The 19,129-nt window shown below is 42.7% G+C and overlaps 1 protein-coding gene across 4 annotated transcripts in view; it reads right to left on the reverse strand.

The window, feature by feature from the left end:
• LNX1 (ligand of numb-protein X 1) overlaps positions 1-19,129 on the reverse strand; it is a 108,803-nt gene that overhangs the window by 27,196 nt on the left and 62,478 nt on the right. For all 4 annotated transcript variants that reach the window (XM_075930416.2, XM_006113478.3, XM_075930415.2 and 1 more), the window contains 2 exons: positions 6,173-6,375; positions 2,506-2,877 (listed from right to left, as the gene is read on the reverse strand). In XM_075930416.2, coding sequence (XP_075786531.2) covers positions 2,506-2,877; positions 6,173-6,375 — 575 coding nt within the window. The remainder of the gene's footprint in view (positions 1-2,505; positions 2,878-6,172; positions 6,376-19,129) is intronic.

The raw sequence follows: 19,129 nt of genomic DNA on the forward strand, positions 1-19,129 counted from the left end.
CCAGCTGCCACAGTTGTTACAGTAGTGGCAGCAGCTAGGAGCTCAGGGCCCTTTTGTATTGCCACGCCCTTGAGCAATTACTCTTCCCACCTCCACATCCTCCTTCTGCAGGCCTCTAGATGATCCATCCTGATCATAGGGTGTTGGGGAAAATGTGCAAAGTCCTAAATCCAAGTTCTGTAATTCATGCACATCCCTAATTACTTCCTTCTTGTTTTCTCCATTCCAGCTTTTGTGACTGATGAGTTTATAACAGCCAGACACCCAATCTACTGATTAACAAGTACTTAATATGTGCTAATATCTAACTGCTAGGGCTGATGAGTCAGATCTCTCTCAATTATCCATCATTTAGGAGCCAAATCTAATCAGGCTCTACAGAAACCTGATTTTCTCTCAGTTTTATTCAGTGCAATGAGTCAGGAAAGTAAAGATATAGGACAAGATAATAAAAGGATAATCATCACCACCCATCACTTGTGATATATAATTCTTTACAAATGTTAATTAAGGTTATTTATATTTTAAAATTAATCCCATATTTTGAACTTCCTGTGCTATTTTTTTTTTTTTGGTTCCTTATCTAACAAATGTCCTACATTTGAGTCTTGGCAGGTGGAGCATGGTTGAGAAAGCAGATGAAGTATTGTGCTGTGTAAAAAGCAGATGCAAAACATTTGTGGCCTCTATAATCGTTCTCCTCTGAAATAATGTGGAAACAAGCAAGGAGATTTATGAAAAACATGACAAAAAGGACACACAGTCTGGGAATTCAGTGTTAGGCAACCATGATTCATGGAGCTCACATCAATGCAATGTAATCCTGGCCTGTTTGGAAACATGAGTCAAAGTCTTTGATAGGCATGTTGCTTAAATCTCCAGAGGCTGCTGTACGTTTCAAGTATTTATATAAATAACACCCATTCCGTGGCACTAGTAGGCACTTTAGTTGTGTTTTTAAACGTTAGCATGAATGGTCTCATTAGTAATTTTTTCCATCTCTTTCCAAAATGCAGTGTGTGTTTTCTGCGTATGAAGCATTGTTGCTTTGTTTTTTAAGCATAAAGAAATGTTCCAACACCACCACATTTTCATGAGGGTTCCATTTCATTCGTTGCTTTCTCCAGAGAGCACTCCCCCCCCCCTTTTGTATTAGTGAGTTACACAAGGAAAACCAGAGCATGACTCAGTCAGGATTCCAACAACTCACAGTAGGCAAGATGGTGTAGAATCTCATTCCCCAGCTAGAATGTACTCTACTTAGAGAAGGCTGACTATGGAATCCAGTGAGAAACAGCTGAGTAAATGAACATTTTCCAGCTCGGCTAGAGATTTTCAATACACACTGATCACTGGACCCCATAAATCTATGCTAAAAATAAGCCTGTTAAAAATAATATGCACAATATGCAGAGCTGAAGTCTTTTCTCAGCCAAGCCCATGTTACCTTACTGAAGTCAGTAGGCTTATGCAAAGGAAAAAGGGGAGAATCTGGCCTGATCTGTTGTCTTTGTCTTTCTACATGTAAAATGCTTCCATTTACATATATGCTATACCACATCACACAGAATAAGCACAGCGACTCTATCATAAACGATGACCAGAGTGTTGGAAGTTCAGATCCAATAATAAATAAGGCCGGGAGTGGAGGGGGGTTAAAGAAGGAAAAAAATGGAAGGAAGGAGGAAAAGCTCATGATACCATCTACATGTGGTGTTAGTCTTTAAAGTGCTACTAGACTATTCGTTGTTTGTTAAGTTTTTCCTGTTACAGACTAACTCGGCTACCCCTCTGAAGCTTCTATCATAAATGCAAGATTTAACAGTAAATCGCTCTCGGTTGTTTTGCTGGTAACACTGCAAAAAGAAAAAGGAAAGGACTGGGTCTCAAAGAAAGACCAATCCAAATGGCTGTGTGGAAGGTCTAGAGGATTTGGAAAGAAATCAGGTTGGTAGTGGGGAGATGAGTTTAGGCAACTGAAAGTCTATTTGGTTTGGTAATTTTGATGGGGCGCCTAGTTCCTTGGATAGATGCCTCTTTTAATTCTTAGTCGGTATGTAAACAATTGATCTAATCTAAACAAATCTTCCCTTAAGTGCTTCCATCGCCCCTTATCTGTCCAAAGAGTTGTAGTACTGAGCACATCAGCATGTCTGGCATCCAACGAGTTAACAATCCTATTGCTGACATGCAGAATACGCAAAGAGATTAAATCTAGTTTAAAATATAACTAGGTCTCTTGAATAATCTTGTATACATGGATGATGTCTGCTATTTTCATGGAGTTCTTCACCAATGTGAGCAAAATTCTGCTTTCATTTTCACCCATGTACCCTTCCTAAAGGCAGTGGGGTTGCACAGGTTTAAGTGACAGCAGAATCTGGCCCATGGAGTTACCCTATAACTTGATATGGCTCAGAGTGTCATAGCATTGGATGGAGAAATTGGGCTTTTTCATTCTAGTTAATGGAGTTCAGAAATGGGGGTCAAGTCATCATGACAAACCTGTATCAGCTGGGCTGCATTTTCTGGACTGCCGTACCGAAGATCATGCCCATTAATAGCTAACACTCGGTCATTTTCTTGAAGCTGTCCACCGCGGGCAGCCACACCTCCTTCCAGCAAGTTGAAAATAAATACCCCAGGTTCATCTGCCTTGCGGACCAGTTTTATTCCCAGATACTCATCTGGGCTACCTTTGTTTAGAACCACGTGAAAACTGTCATCCCTGCTGTAGTGAGCATCAGGAGAAAGTCCGTTGTTTCGGGATCGGTACCTCTGCTCTCTGAGTACAGTCAGTCGGAGTACCTGACACGGCTGCTTCAGAACTGACAGGGCATAGTTGTGAGGAACATTATTGATGTCCATGCCATTCACCTGGAAAAGAGAACCATAAATCAGCAACGTAAAGAAGCAGATAATCTGAACTGGCACTGTAGACAGCTGATCTATTTATACAGATGTTTCCATGTTAACTGACGTGCAGTATTTGAAATGGTGTCACACAAGAGCCAAGCTTTTATTATTAAGTATGCTTCCCCCAAGGAGAGGACACAGCATACAGACACTTACTGTCTTTCCCCCCTTCTCTCTAATTGTCTCCAGACATAACTGTTATTTTTCAGTTTATTATTGCCCCTCCCCCTCAAGCCCCAAGATCCTTTTGTGTATTTATTTCACTGGTTTCAGATTTCAAACCATCTTCCCAGCTACCCTTCCTCCTACTCCCACTCCTTTTCTGCAGTGTCCTTGTTCATTACTTCATTACCATTGTGGTTAGACAGTAGACAGTCTGTATCCCCAATTTCCTACCTCACAAAAAAAAACTTCTAATTAAAATGGGGAGGAGAAAGTCCTGAGTAGTTTTAGTTCGCTGTGGTCCAGAATCTCAGCTTAAAACAATGCTGATTTACATCAGCCAAGGAATTAATCTTTCATAGTTCCCTATTTTTCCTAGGTAGAATCATTCATATTTCTTTCAAATGACTTCAGACAAAGAACTTTAATTCAACTGTGTAATTTTTGTTTTGTAAAACTGAATGGCTATTGAACTTTACCCTTGCTAAATGAAAAAAATATTTGCAGGTTTTTAAATTGTTGGAGGAAAAAACCAAACTAGACAACAACCTCTATGTATTTTACATTATAATAGCCAAGCCATTTAAATACAGACAGTCCCCGGGTTACGTACAAGATAGGGACTGTAGGTTTGTTCTTAAGTTGAATCTGTATGTAAGTCAGAACTGGCGTCCAGATTCAGCCGCTGCTGAAACTGACCGCCAGTTCTGACTTACATACAGATTCAACTTAAGAACCCCAAGCGTCCCCAAGTCAGCTGCTGCTGAAACTGATCAGTGCGGATTCCAGGAAGCCTGGGGCAGAGCAACTCTGCCTCGGGCTTCCTGTAGTCAGCGCTGGTCAGTTTCAGCAGCGGCTGACTTGGGGACGCCTGGGGCAGAGCAGCTGGGGTGCTGCTGGGTTGCTCCAGTAGCACCGCTTCTCAGCACTACTGGACCAACCCAGCAGCACCCCAGTTGCTCTGCCCCAGGCGTCCTGATTCAGCCGCTGCTGAAACTGACCAGCAGCGGCTGAATCAGGACGCCTGGGGCAGAGCAGCTGGGGTGCTGCCGGGTTGGTCCAGTAGTGCCCAGAGCGGCGCTGCAGGACCAACCGGCAGCGCCCCAGCTGCTCTGCCCCAGGGTCCACAACAAAAGCCTGGTCTGCTGGGGGGGGGGCCACACTAGCTGTGCCCCCCCCCCCCAGCAGACCAGGGACACGGGGAGCAAAGCCGCAGCGGCAGCGGGGTGCCGTGCCTGCGGCTTTGCTCCCGGTGTCCCTGGTCTGCTAGAGACGGTCCCCAGCAGACCATAGACACTGGGAGCGAAGCCGCAGCCGCGGCGCGGTCCCGCGCCTCTGAGGCTTTGCCCGAGCAAAGCCTCAGAAGCGCGGGAACCCGCCGCTGCTACGGCTTTGCTCCTGGTGTCTCTGGTCTGCTGGGGACGGTCTCCAGCAGACCAGGGACACCAGGAGCAGCTTTTCTCGCCCTGGAGGTCGAGGTGGCGGATCGCTGCCTGCGAGCTCCGGGGCGAGAAAGCCCCGTTCGTAAGTGCGGATCCGACGTAAGTCGGGGACTGCCTGTAGTTCAAAATGTTTCTGTACTGCAACAAAAAAGATCCCAACCAAGGCAAATACAACTCAGCTTGGTTTGGCTTTGTAAACCAATTCCATGGCCACTTATACAGACTCTGCTAACCTGTTATCGATGCGACGAATCTACTACTCTGAGCTGGGGACCAGAACAAAACAAAAATAGACTTTGGCTATGTCTACACTTAAACCATTCCAGCAGCACAGCTGCAACTGCATTACCATTGTGCTTCAGTCTAGACACTCACTATAGCAGCAGGAGGGGTTCTCCTGTCACCGAAGGCAACAGCTAGGTTGACAGAAGAATTCTTCCATTGTTCTAGCACTGTCTAGGGGGGGTTAAATTAGCTTAACTATTGGCTTTTCATGCCCCAACATAGCAAAAGGAGGCACTAGCATGGCTGTCAGAAGTTCTAGATTTGTGGGACTCCTGTAGCATAAATATACAGGGCCTCCACCAACACCACACCTCTAGGCCATGGAAGAAGGTAGTGTCTTTGCTAGGTGCTATTACTCTTCTCTTCTAAGAGCTGAAATGCCATTGATTTCACTAGCCACTGAGGCCTCTGAGCTCACAGGCACAATGTGAGGAATGATACTTGCAGCCTTTGTTCTGAAGCCATAGATGAAATATACAAACCGGATTATTTCCGAGTAGGTGGCCTCTTTTTTTGCCCACCTGTCATCCATTTCTGTGGAAACAGGAGTGGAAGTAGCAGCTGACAGCCAATGTCACCTAATTATTCAAGTTTACAGATGGAGCTGCTTACCAAATAGCACCGACAGAACTAGGGACTCATCCTGCCAGGTGCTGAAATCTCTCAGTATTGCTGGGAACTGAAGGCACGACCCACCCACTAGTCTGGGCCCTCAGGCATTTCAGGGCCAAATTCTCTACTGGTGGAATTCTATTAAAGTTTATCAGCTGAGAAAAATATCAAGCCAGAATGGTGTATTTCACACCCTTTGCAATAGAGTCATTCAGTAAACAAGGAGCAGAACAATGGAGAATTTAAGCCCCTTCCATCCAGAGTGGGGCTCAAAATGTCAATAGAACAGGTTGAACAGTACTTCCTGATTCTGGCTGGGTCAGAAATGGCACAGGAGTACTTTCTTGTATTGCATTTTGGTCCTTCCACCTCAGGCCCAAAAGCTGAGGGGCCTGACCTGAAACATCGGGGAAAAGGAGCAAACCCATCAGTAATCTTCAAAATCGGTTTGGTTCAGGTTTTGAGCAATGGTTATGATCAGTTCTTATTTGTGCAACACAGTTCATCCATCCTTATTCACTGAGGCCACAGTTTGGGAAAGCGTGTCTTGACATGACAGCACTTAATACAGGCCTAGACAGAAGGAACCATATTAAGCAGTTGGGTCTGCAGTTTTATCACACATCTTGTCTTGCATTATGCTTCCATATATACCAACAGGTAAGTCTTACCTCCCTGTCTTGCATTATGTATTTACATTGACTTGTTCTTTGTTAAGATGATAACCCTTTACCTGGCATTTCCAAGTACCATACCTTTAGTATCATGTCTCCTGGCAGTAATCTTCCATCTCTGGCAATCACTCCATCTCGATAGATATGTTGTATAATGATGTGACCCAAAGGCGTCTCGCTACCTCCCACAACTCTAATGGCAAGACTTTCTTTGGGATTAGTACGATGGATCTTAATACTCGTAATTTCTCCATCTGGAATCAGGTGATATAATCTGGGGAGGACTGAAATGCACATAAAAAAAATCTGATATGATGGTTTTCTTAATAAAAGCAAAATTAACATAACTTCAGATCTCTGCAGCAGACTCAACCAGGTTTTAGCAGCTGATATGAGGAGAGGACGATCTGTATTCTTTACCTCCTCCACCCCCTGCCCGAGATTGTTTTTAATTAGTCAGTTCAAGGTTTAATGTTTTCTGAAATCAGTTCTTCTCTGAAAGCCAATACCTAGATGGACTGTGACTTCCCTGCTCATAAGTACAATTCTATAGAACACAGCTGGGACTTCAGAGTGATCCAGGGAGGTGAAACACATTTAAAGGAAATCTGCAGTGTTTGTTCTAGTATCTTAGAAGAGCTAAATAAACACTTTTCTTTTCAAATACGCTCCCTACTAAGGCAGCTCTTTACTGGCCCAAGGATTATATCAAAGGGACGTGTGTAACTACCAGATAAGCCAACAGCCTGCAGAGCAGCAGCAAGAACTCAGATATGAGATGTCATCGACATTTTTAACTGGTTGGTTGGTTGGTTGTGGATGCCTCTGTCTTCCCCCTCCCCACACATGGCCAAGTATAAATTTAGTAGCGCAGGATCAGCACCAGACCAGAAAATTCCAAGGGATGCTTGGCTTACAAAACCTGAAAAAGTATTTCCTCAAATGCTCATGTCCAGAAAATTTCCTAAAATCCAAATTCAGGGGAAAAGACCCCCATTCAGCCAGGAACTTAAGAACATGCTGAACTTTAAGCACATAGTAGGGCCACTGAAACCAGGGGATTGCTCATGTTCTTAAAGTGTGGCATATACTAGTACCTTGCTGTGGCAGCGCTATTCTATACAGAGACTAAGTAGGTTTGGATTTTAATAACAGGAAATGTACTTGATGGGAACAATTACCTTATTTCCCCTCAATGCTGGAATATTTTTCATCTCACTAAAGAATCTCCTACCTCTCCCTTGGTGGCACAGAACTATGGTGTCCTCCCAGCTGCATTGTGTGGAGCTCTGCTGTACCAGAAGATCTGAGAGTAGGTGTATTATCTTTTTAAACTATAATTTACTATAGAAGGCACAGTAATTCTCTATACAGCATGTTACTGTAATTTTATTCTCTTTCAGGAGTATTAAAACTTTTGGTCCAGATTAATCCCTGGTCTAAATCCAAATAAAAATCAATTGATTTACACTAAGGAGGTATGTGGTTTAATATTATTTTACACATGCCTTAGTATTTTTCAATGTATTCCTCTGCCCCAAACCATCTATTACAGAGGTAAAGCCTTCACACATGACAGAAGGCTTTACCCTTGTACCAAAATTTTGAATTTTTTGGTACAAGGGATCTTTTGATTGTAACAGCAAGTTCCCATGAATAAGCCACAGGTAGAAAAATAATGTGTCATCATTCTTCTCAAAGACCTGTAATTAGCTATTTTTACATCAAAGAGCAGAAGTTTCTATTAAAAAAAAGCCAACACTTAACTAGGGTTACCGCAGAACATTTTCAGAGAGCACAGTATTTCCTAAGCGTAAGTTTGTCAAACAGCAGAGACAGAGAAAGAGTGGGAGAGAAGCTGAAAAGAAAAGTAGCATGGTGTTGCATCCCTTATCATTCCTTTGACAGTAAACTCTTCAGAACAGGAAACTCTCCTTCACATCAGTAAAAAGGACCTACCAGCGGCATGGACTTGGTCTTTGTTTTTTACATATAGTAGATAGTTTATTACTGATCTAGGTAATTATACAGCCTCATCACTGCAGCATCTGAGTGCCATTTATCCTACACCCTCCTTTTAGTTGTTTCTGCTACAATATCAACTCCTGTTTGTTCTGCACACTCACTAAATGCCAAATAGATAGAAGTCATGTTACTTTGCCATGTACATCCAATTTTTCTGGAACCAGATTTTGCCCAGTTTCTAAGATACTCAACAACTTTAAGTCATCACTGAATTTGGCCCTAAATATTTTTTATAAAGGACCCACACTTTTAGGGCCTATTCTCATTTTGCATAAGTGGATGTACAACTGACAGAAAATATAAGAGAGATTGTAAGGGGGATATTGTGTAAATGAGAATCAGAATCCCAGTATTATTTATTATACCTAAACACCACAGTAAATCATCTTGTCTGTCTGTCCTAGGCATTTTTCAAGCCCTCATTACTGTATTATCTAGGTGCAAATGGAATCTTTGTAGTCTTACCAATGTAACCAATCAAAAAACTGATTGCATTTCACATTCCATGGTGACTATTTATGGCTTCTACAAAATGTACCATTTGATTTGATCAGTTTCAGTCTCTACATCTTATTCTCAGAACCTTTTCTAATGAATTGTACTGATAGTCTCTTGATTGTGGGCCTGATACACTACTGTGTTATCCCAGTTTTATTCCAGTCAGCACAAAAGTGGAGTAACAGTCAATATGGTGAATCAGGAACAATTGTTTTAGCTTTGGTTCCTTGATTCATGTATAGATGATGCTTTTAACTAGGTTGTAACCTATTAAGTCTTGTAATGGCATGCTCCTGTCCACTACAAACTTTTAGAGAGTCTTAGTTGTAGATATACCAAGAAGAATTTTAATATCTAATTTGCTTTTAACTCTAAACAAACATGTAATCTACAAAGAAATCTCCACAAGAATTTTGTCTTGCCAGTCAATGATTACAAAGGTTTTCCTCTTACATACAACTGTGAGCATTTGATGCCTGTAAAGAACATCCTATACAATATAGTATGTTCTATATAAAAAGTATACATTTCTGCCCATAAAGGTCAAGCAGGTGAAATAATTGGATTAATTTTATTTTTGCTGGTTTCTTTGATGTTCTTCTGTATGGTTTATCGATTTCTACTTTGAGCCAGGGTTTTCAGGTATACGTTTGTCTAAATTGTACCAGATTAAAAACTGGTTGCTATTTTGATAAAGTAGGTACTTTTAGGTTATTGATCTCAATAAAGCTCTGCACGGTGCGAGTCGCACACCACACAATACACTAGTGTAGGGTCTGAGCCTTAATCGGAGTGCCCCCCATTGAGTCCAATTATTCTTAGTTACCCCCCGCCATCTTCTTTTAGCAGGTTTTCTAGAGTAGCAAAGCCATTAAGTATTTCATACTTTTCTTTTCCCCATTTACAGTTCCAGTCTTTACATATCATTGAATGGCAGAATCTAGAAGCAGTAAACTTTCTGTATAACAGTATAGTTTTAAATAACCCAGGAGAGAATGGCCATTCTTGTTTAAGATGGTAATGTTTGCTTGAAAAGATCTCAGATACATTAACACTTTAGCTACAGGATTTTTATATGAGACTTTATGTCCCTCAAATATATGTTACTTAATGTAAGCATAAGTTCAATACTCAAGTTTAACAAACTCATATGCTTATTATTCACCTACTGATAATGCTGCTAGTGAAATATCCTGTTACTTAACTTCTGACATCAGACGCGAGGAGTACTGATAATGGTCTGCTATTAGGTTTTAGTCCATCTTGATTAGACTCAGTAATTAATGCAATTTGCACTCCGTGCTGCAAATCTATATTCATGCTAGTTGGCCTGATTCACATGAGTATCTCACTGAAGTTAATGGGTTTATTTGCATGACTAAGGACTACTCCCCTAAGTAAGGCTATGCAGGATACGAGAGCCTTGCATATTGTCCTTTGCAACCTGATTTAATACTTGACTTTCATAATGATTTTCAGTCACTTTGGAGACATGATCTACCTACCTACATTTTCCAGTGAAGTAATCTATACTTTGGGGATTTCATCTTTTTAACATCTTATTGCTTCTGTATTTTCCTCCAGTGGTATACCAATCTTCTCAAAGAGGGTTGGTAGGACTGATGATGTGATGGTTTAAAATCCTATAGTATCACACTAAAATTGCATTTGGTTTATTTCATCAGTAATCACATTGCTCTTTTATAGTCCTTTCTTGCCTGGTACAGACAGGCTAAAACAGGAATTTACTCTAATGGGGGAACCCTGGAGGATTACTTTTTTTCCCTATGTGTTTATGCCTTGTGTACCACCATGGAATTGGAGTGCTTATGAAATCTCCACCAACTCTTTCGTGAGATTTTGGTTGCAACTGAAAGTGGCAAAAACAGAACCAAAAATTCCAATGTGCTGTGGTAGATTTAAATTGGAAAAACAAAATAGCTGAAAGCGAGTTAGACTTCACAGTCGGGATTTGGGCCATCTCTGGAATCAATTTGATTTTTGGTGTTCTTTCTTTGGCCTATATAAACCATTTCCCTCTCTTTTCTACCAGAAGGTCACAAGCACATAGCTGAAAAGGGGATGCTAATTCTATAAGGTCATACCTATTTTCATCTTTTCAGTATCTCCATTCAGTATATAGGACTCTCATCTTCTCAGGATCAATTCCTGTCTCTTCCACAAAACCCAAGTAGTAGGCTTAGCATAGGGACGGGAAGGAAAAAAATCTTCAGCAGCCATTCTTGCAGCCCTGACTCTGCAAAAGCTCTTCACGAGGTGAGGGTTGGAGAGTAATGGAGCACAGGAGCTCCTCTCCTATAACATGTATAGCCCAGCCAGCCCACAGTCTTGCCACCAACTCACTTAGAGTGACCCCCCACCTCATAAAGGAACTCTATGGTGTACAAGGATGCAGACATCCTAGCAGTGTCTAAACCAGCTCTACGTCCCTCTTCAGCAGAGAAGGAAAGGGTTAAGCTGCAGCCCTCACTACAGGATGCCACTGATGCCACTGCAGTCCCAAGGAAGCAGCCAGGCCTCATGAGACATATGGGCATGAGAAAAATTCAGATAAGCAGATATTTTAAATTTTATTTTAACATATAGCCCGTTTAAAAAAAGATGTTTGACAATTACATTTTCCAATTTAATCTTTCCTTGTAAATAGCTTTGAAGTTGTCTGAGTTCTAGTGGTTTCCAATGAGACCTGAATTGTTTTAGGCCTAAATTTGCCTTGTGAGATTTTCAAGATGGCACCTTCTTGTCTGACTGCTCACTATGCACTCACCTTCTTTTTATAGAACTCTGCAGTTTCCCTTTAATGTGCTTTGCCTCAGTGGGATAGCATCATGAGGCCTCTAAAGGGCCAACAATAAGACCACAAAATACATTTGCTGTATGGATGTATTTGCCCTATGTTTGTATAGCACCTACCACAATGGAGTCCCAGTTCTTAGGGCCTACCACAATACTACGAATAAAATAATTATAATGCTATAATTACTCAAATAATGCATTGTAGAACGCATTCCATCTAAAATAGCAAGTAACATCACAATCTCCATTCATTTTAGAGTGATATAGAATCCTAAAAGAATTAATGGACATTACTGAAAACCATTAGCATGGATACCTGTTACAGGGAAAGATGCAAATGTTGTTCCCACACTTGGCTTTAGTCTAGGTGATTTAAAATTAATACTGGAGACTGGGTTCAGTGAGGAGTATATCTTCCTCTGTTGGACAGAGTAGGTGACGTGAAACTCAGAGAATGCTTACATAAGTGGTATGCTATAGTTGTTACTAAGTTGCTCCTAGGTACTTGATCATTTACGTCAACTTTTGAAGTAACTCACAATGACAGATTTAGTCATGAGAAATTACATTTAAAATGCAACACAGTCAGAGAAGCTACTTCAATAGCTCACCACCTTGTTTCACTTCTCAAAATGAAAAGCCATTTATTTTTAGATTCTCAGCATTGCAGGGATGAAGTGGTAATTATATTTTTTAAACCCTATAATGCTACATGTTAGACCATTCCCATCTAAATGCTGTCAACTTGGATGCCATATTGTACACAAACAGTTCCTTGGCCATACTGCCAGAAAATATTTAAAATTCTTAAAAATGAAATACTTCTTAAAAATTCAGTTTACTTCTCAGTATTTATGGTTTAGTGTTTTTTAAAGCATTTCCTTCATCTTGCACAATGAACTACCAGCTTCATCTATACCTGATCACTAAAGTCTAAAGATAGCTAGTAGGGTAGAAAAATACAATCAGCATTTTTTAATATTTATCAAATGTATCACTCTCCATGGTGAATGAAAGAACTCCGCAAGGACAATTCCATAAAGACCACAAGCTAAATAGGGGTAAGACTGCTTCGATGTGGATCTTTTTAACTTAACAAAAAGCATGACAAAGAGGAGTATAGATCATCACCTCAGGCACACAGCAGCTAGTCTATTGGTTTCACATTATCAGAGCAGTACCACAGCGATGATATCAGACCAATTATATAAAGGGGAGTATACCAACTACATGGACTATGGCAGGGAGGTAATTCTAAATTCTGTTCATGCTGTGCAGCACTAGGAAGTGCAAGCATCTTCTTACTTGCCCCTTATTTATGGAGATCTTGTGCCTCAGGTAGAGATAAACACAAAACAGTCATAGATCCCTAACCCAGGCAAGGGGAGGGAATTTGGACATACCAGCAGACCAATCACAACAGACATTAATAACTCAGGCTCAGCTGGGCTTTTGTAAACCGGATAGCAGCTCCTCACAGAAAGGTCTGCCTTTAATTAGTAATACAGCACTATCAAAAATGTTTATAGCAACCTGATTTCTGCTATTCAGATGCTATGGTAAGAAAACACATGAATACTTGGACCCGATTCTACCCTCACACTGGCATACACCAGTTATCTCTCTGCTGCTGTCAGTGCAGTTGTATGGGTGGAAATGTAGGAAGGGAAAGATGGGCAATTTGGGAGATGTATGGGATAACGTAAAGTTGGCAGATCAGCTCTGACACCTTGACATCAGCATCAACCATCCTGGCATAAGGGACATGTGGTAGGAGACAGAGGGCATTTCACAGGCAGGAAGGAACAGGGAGATGGCAGGGCAGAAGGCAGCTCTGCTACACCAAGTCACAAGAGGTGTATGGCACCTTGGGAACCAGGGCAAGCTGTCATAAATCACATAAGCCCCCAAGCTGTTCTAACTTGGGCTGAGGCCTGGGCATCTTGAGAATCAAGGAACATACATAACTGGCTTTCTGATGGTCCTGGTCTCTCCTGCACTGGGAACTGCTCAGCACAAGGCAATATCTGGCTTTTGAATCCCATTTTGACTGGACATTGAGTGGCACAGGACATATGCCTAGAAATACTTTGAAGTAGAGTTGACAACTACAGAAAACATTAAAATAATAGTGGCAGCTAAACTGTCCAAACTGCTGCTGCCCTTTATGAAAACATGAGGTATAAAGTCTAATATAGGTTGCACCTCCCTGGTCCGGTACCCTCACGACCTGAATCGCCCCGGATGTGGGATTTTGACAGCCCAGGAAAGGTAATTTTTGGACCCTCGCCCCAGCTCTCCCTGGCCCAGTCGCTGACCTCCCAGCCAGCTCTTCACCTCCTGCTGGCCCCTCTGCCCTGCCGACCCTGCTGGGCAGCCATCGCTAGGGCTCAGGGACCCCCCAGGACAGCTGCACACGATTCACCGGCGCTCCAGGACCCAACGGGCAGCTGTGTGCTGCAGCTCCCTGTTCCACCGAGCTACCGCAGCTTCCAGTCCCTCTGGGCACATGCATGCAAGGACTCCCCGCCCCACCGGACAACCCTGCTGCTACACATTGACTGGCCCTGCCATCAGCTTGCTGTGGGCAGCCCATTGCCCTACCGGTCCCACAGGGACCCTTGCCACTGGCCCTCCACCAGGATTGTGGTCCTGCAACATCTGTACTGGACCATGGATGTTGCCGGATCAGAGAATCCCAGTTAAGGGAATTTCAAGCTCTATTGGTAAAACCAGCCAGATTTTTACTCCTACCAGGATTCAATTCATCTGAATATTGACCAGTCAGGATGATCCTGGAAGGCACAAGGCAATGCGTGGAAGCTAGTGGACCACTAAGGGAAGAAGGGCATCACATCCAACACAGTGCCACACTCTCCAAGAGGGAACATCTCCCCAAAATGAATAAGAGATTCAGCAAAGCAAGATGAATCTGTAGCAAGCTGAAATCCAGCTTGCAGAGTAGTCACCTATTTGGTTAGCAGACACCAGCCATTTCCAGAGTGTGACCCAGTGACAACACAATTAACCAAAGTCAGATTGTAGCCTATGGAGTAGAACTGAAGGAGCCCCTATACCCACCCACATAATTAGCGTTCTGCTGCCTGTCAAGCTGATTACAGTTGGTTCAGGAAGAACTGTATTCAGTTTCTCCTCAGGCAAGAGAAAAGAGATGAGCAAGAACCTTTGAGTTTCTACTACACAAAGCACTTGTAGAAAAAACTGTCAAGTATCAAAATAACAGATTCATATTAAGGGTGTATTTGAATTCTTGCAGGTTATTTGTTTACATGTTTGTTTACAAAATGGAGAGGGCACTTAAAGAGATTCCCAGAACTGTCATCCAAGAACTACTTACCTTTTTTTGAATTTGAATTTGAATTTAAGAGGAATAAGGGATCTTCCGGAAAAGGCTTTATTTTCCGAAAGATCCCGTCTAGACTGGCGCTTTTCTCCGGCAAAGCCCCGAGCCGGAAAAAAGTGGCAGCCATGTTTATGCAAATGCCACGGCGGACATTTAAATCCCCCGCAGCATTTGCAATTCTGACTTGTCTCATTAGAACATAAGAACAGCTGTACTCGGTCAGACCAAAGGTCCATCTAGCCCTGTATCCTGTCTACCGACAGTGGCCAGCACCAGGTGCCCCAGAGAGGGTGGACCGAAGACAATGATCAAGCGATTTGTCTCCTGCCATCCCTCTCCAGCCTCTGACAGACAGAGGCCAAGGACACCATTTTATCCCCTGGCTAATAGCCTTTTATGGACCTAACTTCCATGAAATGATCTAGCTTCTCTTTAAACTCTATTATAGTCCTAGCCTTCACAGCCTCCTCTGGCAAGGAGTTCCACAGGTTGACTACATGCTGTGTGAAGAACTTTCTTTTATTAGTTTTAAACCTGCTACCCATTAATTTCATTTGGTGTCCTCTAGTTCTTCTATTTAGGGAACTAATACATAACTTTTCTTTATCAGCCCTCTCCACACCACTCATGATTTTATAGACCTCTATCATATCCCCCCTCAGTCTCCTCTTTTCTAAACTGAAAAGTCCCAGTCGCTTTAACCTCTCCTCATATGGGACCCGTTCCAAACCCCTAATCATTTTAGTTGCCCTTTTCTGAACCCTTTCCACGACCAAAATATCTTTTTTGAGGTGAAGAGACCACATCTGTACACAGTATTCAAGATGTGGGCGTACCATAGTTTTATACAGAGGCAGTAAGATATTCTGGGTCTTGTTTTCTATCCCTTTCCTAATAATTCCTATTTGCCTTTTTGACTGCCGCTGCACACTGTGTGGAAGTTTTCAGAGAACTGTCCACGATAACTCCAAGATCTCTTTCCTGATTTGTCGTAGCCAAATTTGCCCCCATCATACTGTACGTGTAGTTGGGGTTATTTTTCCCGATGTGCATTACTTTACATTTATCCACATTAAATTTCATTTGCCATTTTGTTGCCCAATCACTCAGTTTGGTGAGATCTTCTTGGAGTCCCTCACAGTCTGCTTCTGTCTTGACTATCCTAAACAGTTTTGTATCATCTGCAAACTTTACTACCTCACTGCTTACCCCTTTCTCCAGATCATTTATGAATAAGTTGAAAAGGATTGGTCCCAGGACTGACCCTTGGGGGACACCACTAGTTACCCCTCTCCAATCTGAAAATTTACCATTTATTCCTACCCTTTGTTTTCTGTCTTTTAACCATTTCTCAGTCCAAGAAAGGACCTTCCCTCTTATCCCGTGGCCATGTAATTTACACAAGAGCCTTTGGTGAGGGACCTTGTCAAAGGCTTTCTGAAAATCCAAGTATACTATATCTACTGGATCCCCCTTGTCCGCATGTTTGTTAACCCCTTCAAAGAACTCTAACAGATTAGTAAGGCATGATTTCCCTTTACAGAAACCATGTTGACTTTTGTCCAACAAATTATGTTCCTCTACATGCTTCACAATTTTATTCTTTACTATTGTTTCGACTAATTTGCCCGGTACTGAAGTTAGACTTACCAGTCTGTAATTGCCAGGATCGCCTCTAGAGCCCTTTTTAAATATTGGTGTCATGTTGGCTACCTTCCAGTCATTAGGTACGGAAGCCGATTTAAAAGATAGGTTACAAACCACAGATAATAGCTCAGCAATTTCCCATTTGAGTTCTTTTAGAACCCTTGGATGAATGCCATCCGGTCCCGGAGATTTGTTAACATTAAGTTTTTCTATTTGTTCCAAAACCTCCTCTAATGACACTTCAATCCGGGACAGTTCCTCAGAATCATCACCCACAAAGGACGGTGCAGATTCAGGAATCTCCCCAACGTCCTCAGCCGTGAAGACTGAAGCAAAGAAATCATTTAGTTTCTCCGCAATGGCTTTATCGTCGTTGATTGCTCCTTTTATAGCTCGATCATCTAGGGGACCCACAGGTTTTTTAGCAGGCTTCCTGCTTCTAATGTACTTAAAAAACATTTTGTTATTTCTTTTTGAGTTTTTGGCTAGCTGTTCCTCAAAATCTTTTTTTGCTTTTCTTATTACATTTTTACACTTGATTTGACAGTATTTATGTTCCTTTCTATTTATCTCACTAGGATTGGACTTCCACTTCTTAAAAGATACCTTTTTGTCCCTCACTGCTTCTTTTACATGGTGGTTAAGCCACAGTGACTCTTTTTTAGGTCTCTTGCTATGTTTTTTAATTTGGGGTATACATTTAAGTTGGGCCTCTATTATAGTGTCTTTAAAAAGTTTCCATGCCGCTTTCAGGGATTTGGCTCTAGTCACTATGACTTTTAATTTCTATTTAACTAACCTCCTCATTTTTGTGTAATTCCCCTTTTTGAAATTAAATGCCAGGGTGCTGGACTGCTGAGGTGTTCTTCCCACCACAGGAATGTTGAATGTTATTATATTATGGTCACTATTCCCAAGCGGTCCTGTAATAGTTACCTCCTGAACCCGATCCTGTGCTCCACTCAGGTCTAAATCGAGAATTGCCACTCCCCTTGTGGGTTCCTGCACCAGCTGCTCCAAGAAGCAGTCATTTAAGCCATTGAGAAATTTTATCTCCGCTTCTCTTCCTTAGGTGACATGTATCCAGTCAATATGGGGGTAATTAAAATCCCCCATTATTATAGAGTTCTTTATTTTGGTAGCCTCTCTAATCTCCCTTAGCATTTCAATGTCAGTATCGTTGTCCTGGTCAGGTGGTCGGTAATATATCCCTACTGCTAATTTCTTATTATTGGAGCATGGAATTACTATCCATAGCAATTCTATTGAACATGTTGATTCACTTATTATTTTTATTTTGTTTGATTCTACATTATCTTTCACGTACAGTGCCACTCCGCCACCCACCCGGCCTGCTCTATCCTTTCTATATATTTTATATCCCGGTATGATTGTGTCCCACAGATTTTCCTCATTTCACCAGGTTTCAGTGATGCCTATTATGTCAATCTCCTCATTTAATACTAGGTACTCTAGTTCACCCATCTTATTAGTCAGACTCCTAGCATTTGTGTAGAAGCACTTTAAAAATTTGCCACTGCTTATTTGTCTGCCCTTCCCTGGTGCATTGGATTCCTTTGTATGCGGTTGTGTGTCTGCTCTGGCCCATGGTTTGCCCTCTCCCCTCTTCTCTTTCTGACTACAGCTTAGAGAATCTCTATCAATGGATTCGCCTCTAAGAGAAGTCTCCCTCCGATTTATGTGCATCTCCGCACCAATCGGCTTTCCCCCATCTCTTAGTTTAAAAACTGCTCTACGGCCTTTTTAATGTTTAGTGCCAGCAGTCTGGTTCCACCCTGGTTTAGGTGGAGCCCATCCTTCCTGTATAGGCTCCCCCTCTCCCAAAAGTGTCCCCAGTTCCTAATAAATCTAAACCCCTCTTCCCTACACCATTGTCTCATCCACTCATTGAGACTCTGAAGCTCCGCCTGCCTACCTGGCCCTGCGCGTGGAACTGGAAGCATTTCCGAGAATGCCACTATAGAGGTCCTGGATTTCAGTCTCTTTCCTAGCAGCCTAAATTTGGCCTCCAGGACATCTCTCCTACCCTTCCCTACGTCATTCCGGAAAAGGGTGCCAATGCAGACACAGCCTTGCTGTATTCAGGTGTGTGACAGGGCGCTTGCCCTGCACTGGCCCTTTAAGGGCAAACCCCAGCCCTGAGCAAGGGTTGGGAGTAAAGCCCCAGCTGAGGCAGGCCTCACTGATTAGGGCCCAGCTGGGAGCTATATAAGGAAGGACTCCTGGAGGGAGGAGGAGGTTGGGTTACTGCTCTGGACCTACAGCAGTAAGGACCTGGCTGCCAGGGAAGCAGGAGGCTCCCTGGAGCTAAAGCAGTACTGGGGAAGCAAGGCAGGGCTAGGGGAGCTCTGGCCGAGTAAGCTCCCAGGCTGCAGGGCCTGAGACATGGCACGCTGAGTAAACAACCACCCCCGGAAGGGGGGCTCAGAGACTGATGTGGGCACTGCCGGAGGGCAGTGTCCTGAAGAGGACGCCATGACCGGGAGAAAGAGGGGACACCACCTGAGGGAAGGCAACCAGCTAGCAAGAAAGAGCTAATTCCAAGGACAGATGGCTGGTGGTGCTGCGGTGGTGAGTTGGCCCCCTCACAAGGTGCTAATGATCGCAATGCAATGGGGCAACTGGACCCTTTGTCTTCTGGAAACACCAACCTGAGCAAGATGCAA

This window comes from Pelodiscus sinensis, chromosome 4 (assembly GCF_052426305.1).
Source record: "Pelodiscus sinensis isolate ZL-2025 chromosome 4, ASM5242630v1, whole genome shotgun sequence".
Classification (NCBI taxonomy): Eukaryota; Metazoa; Chordata; order Testudines; family Trionychidae; genus Pelodiscus; species Pelodiscus sinensis.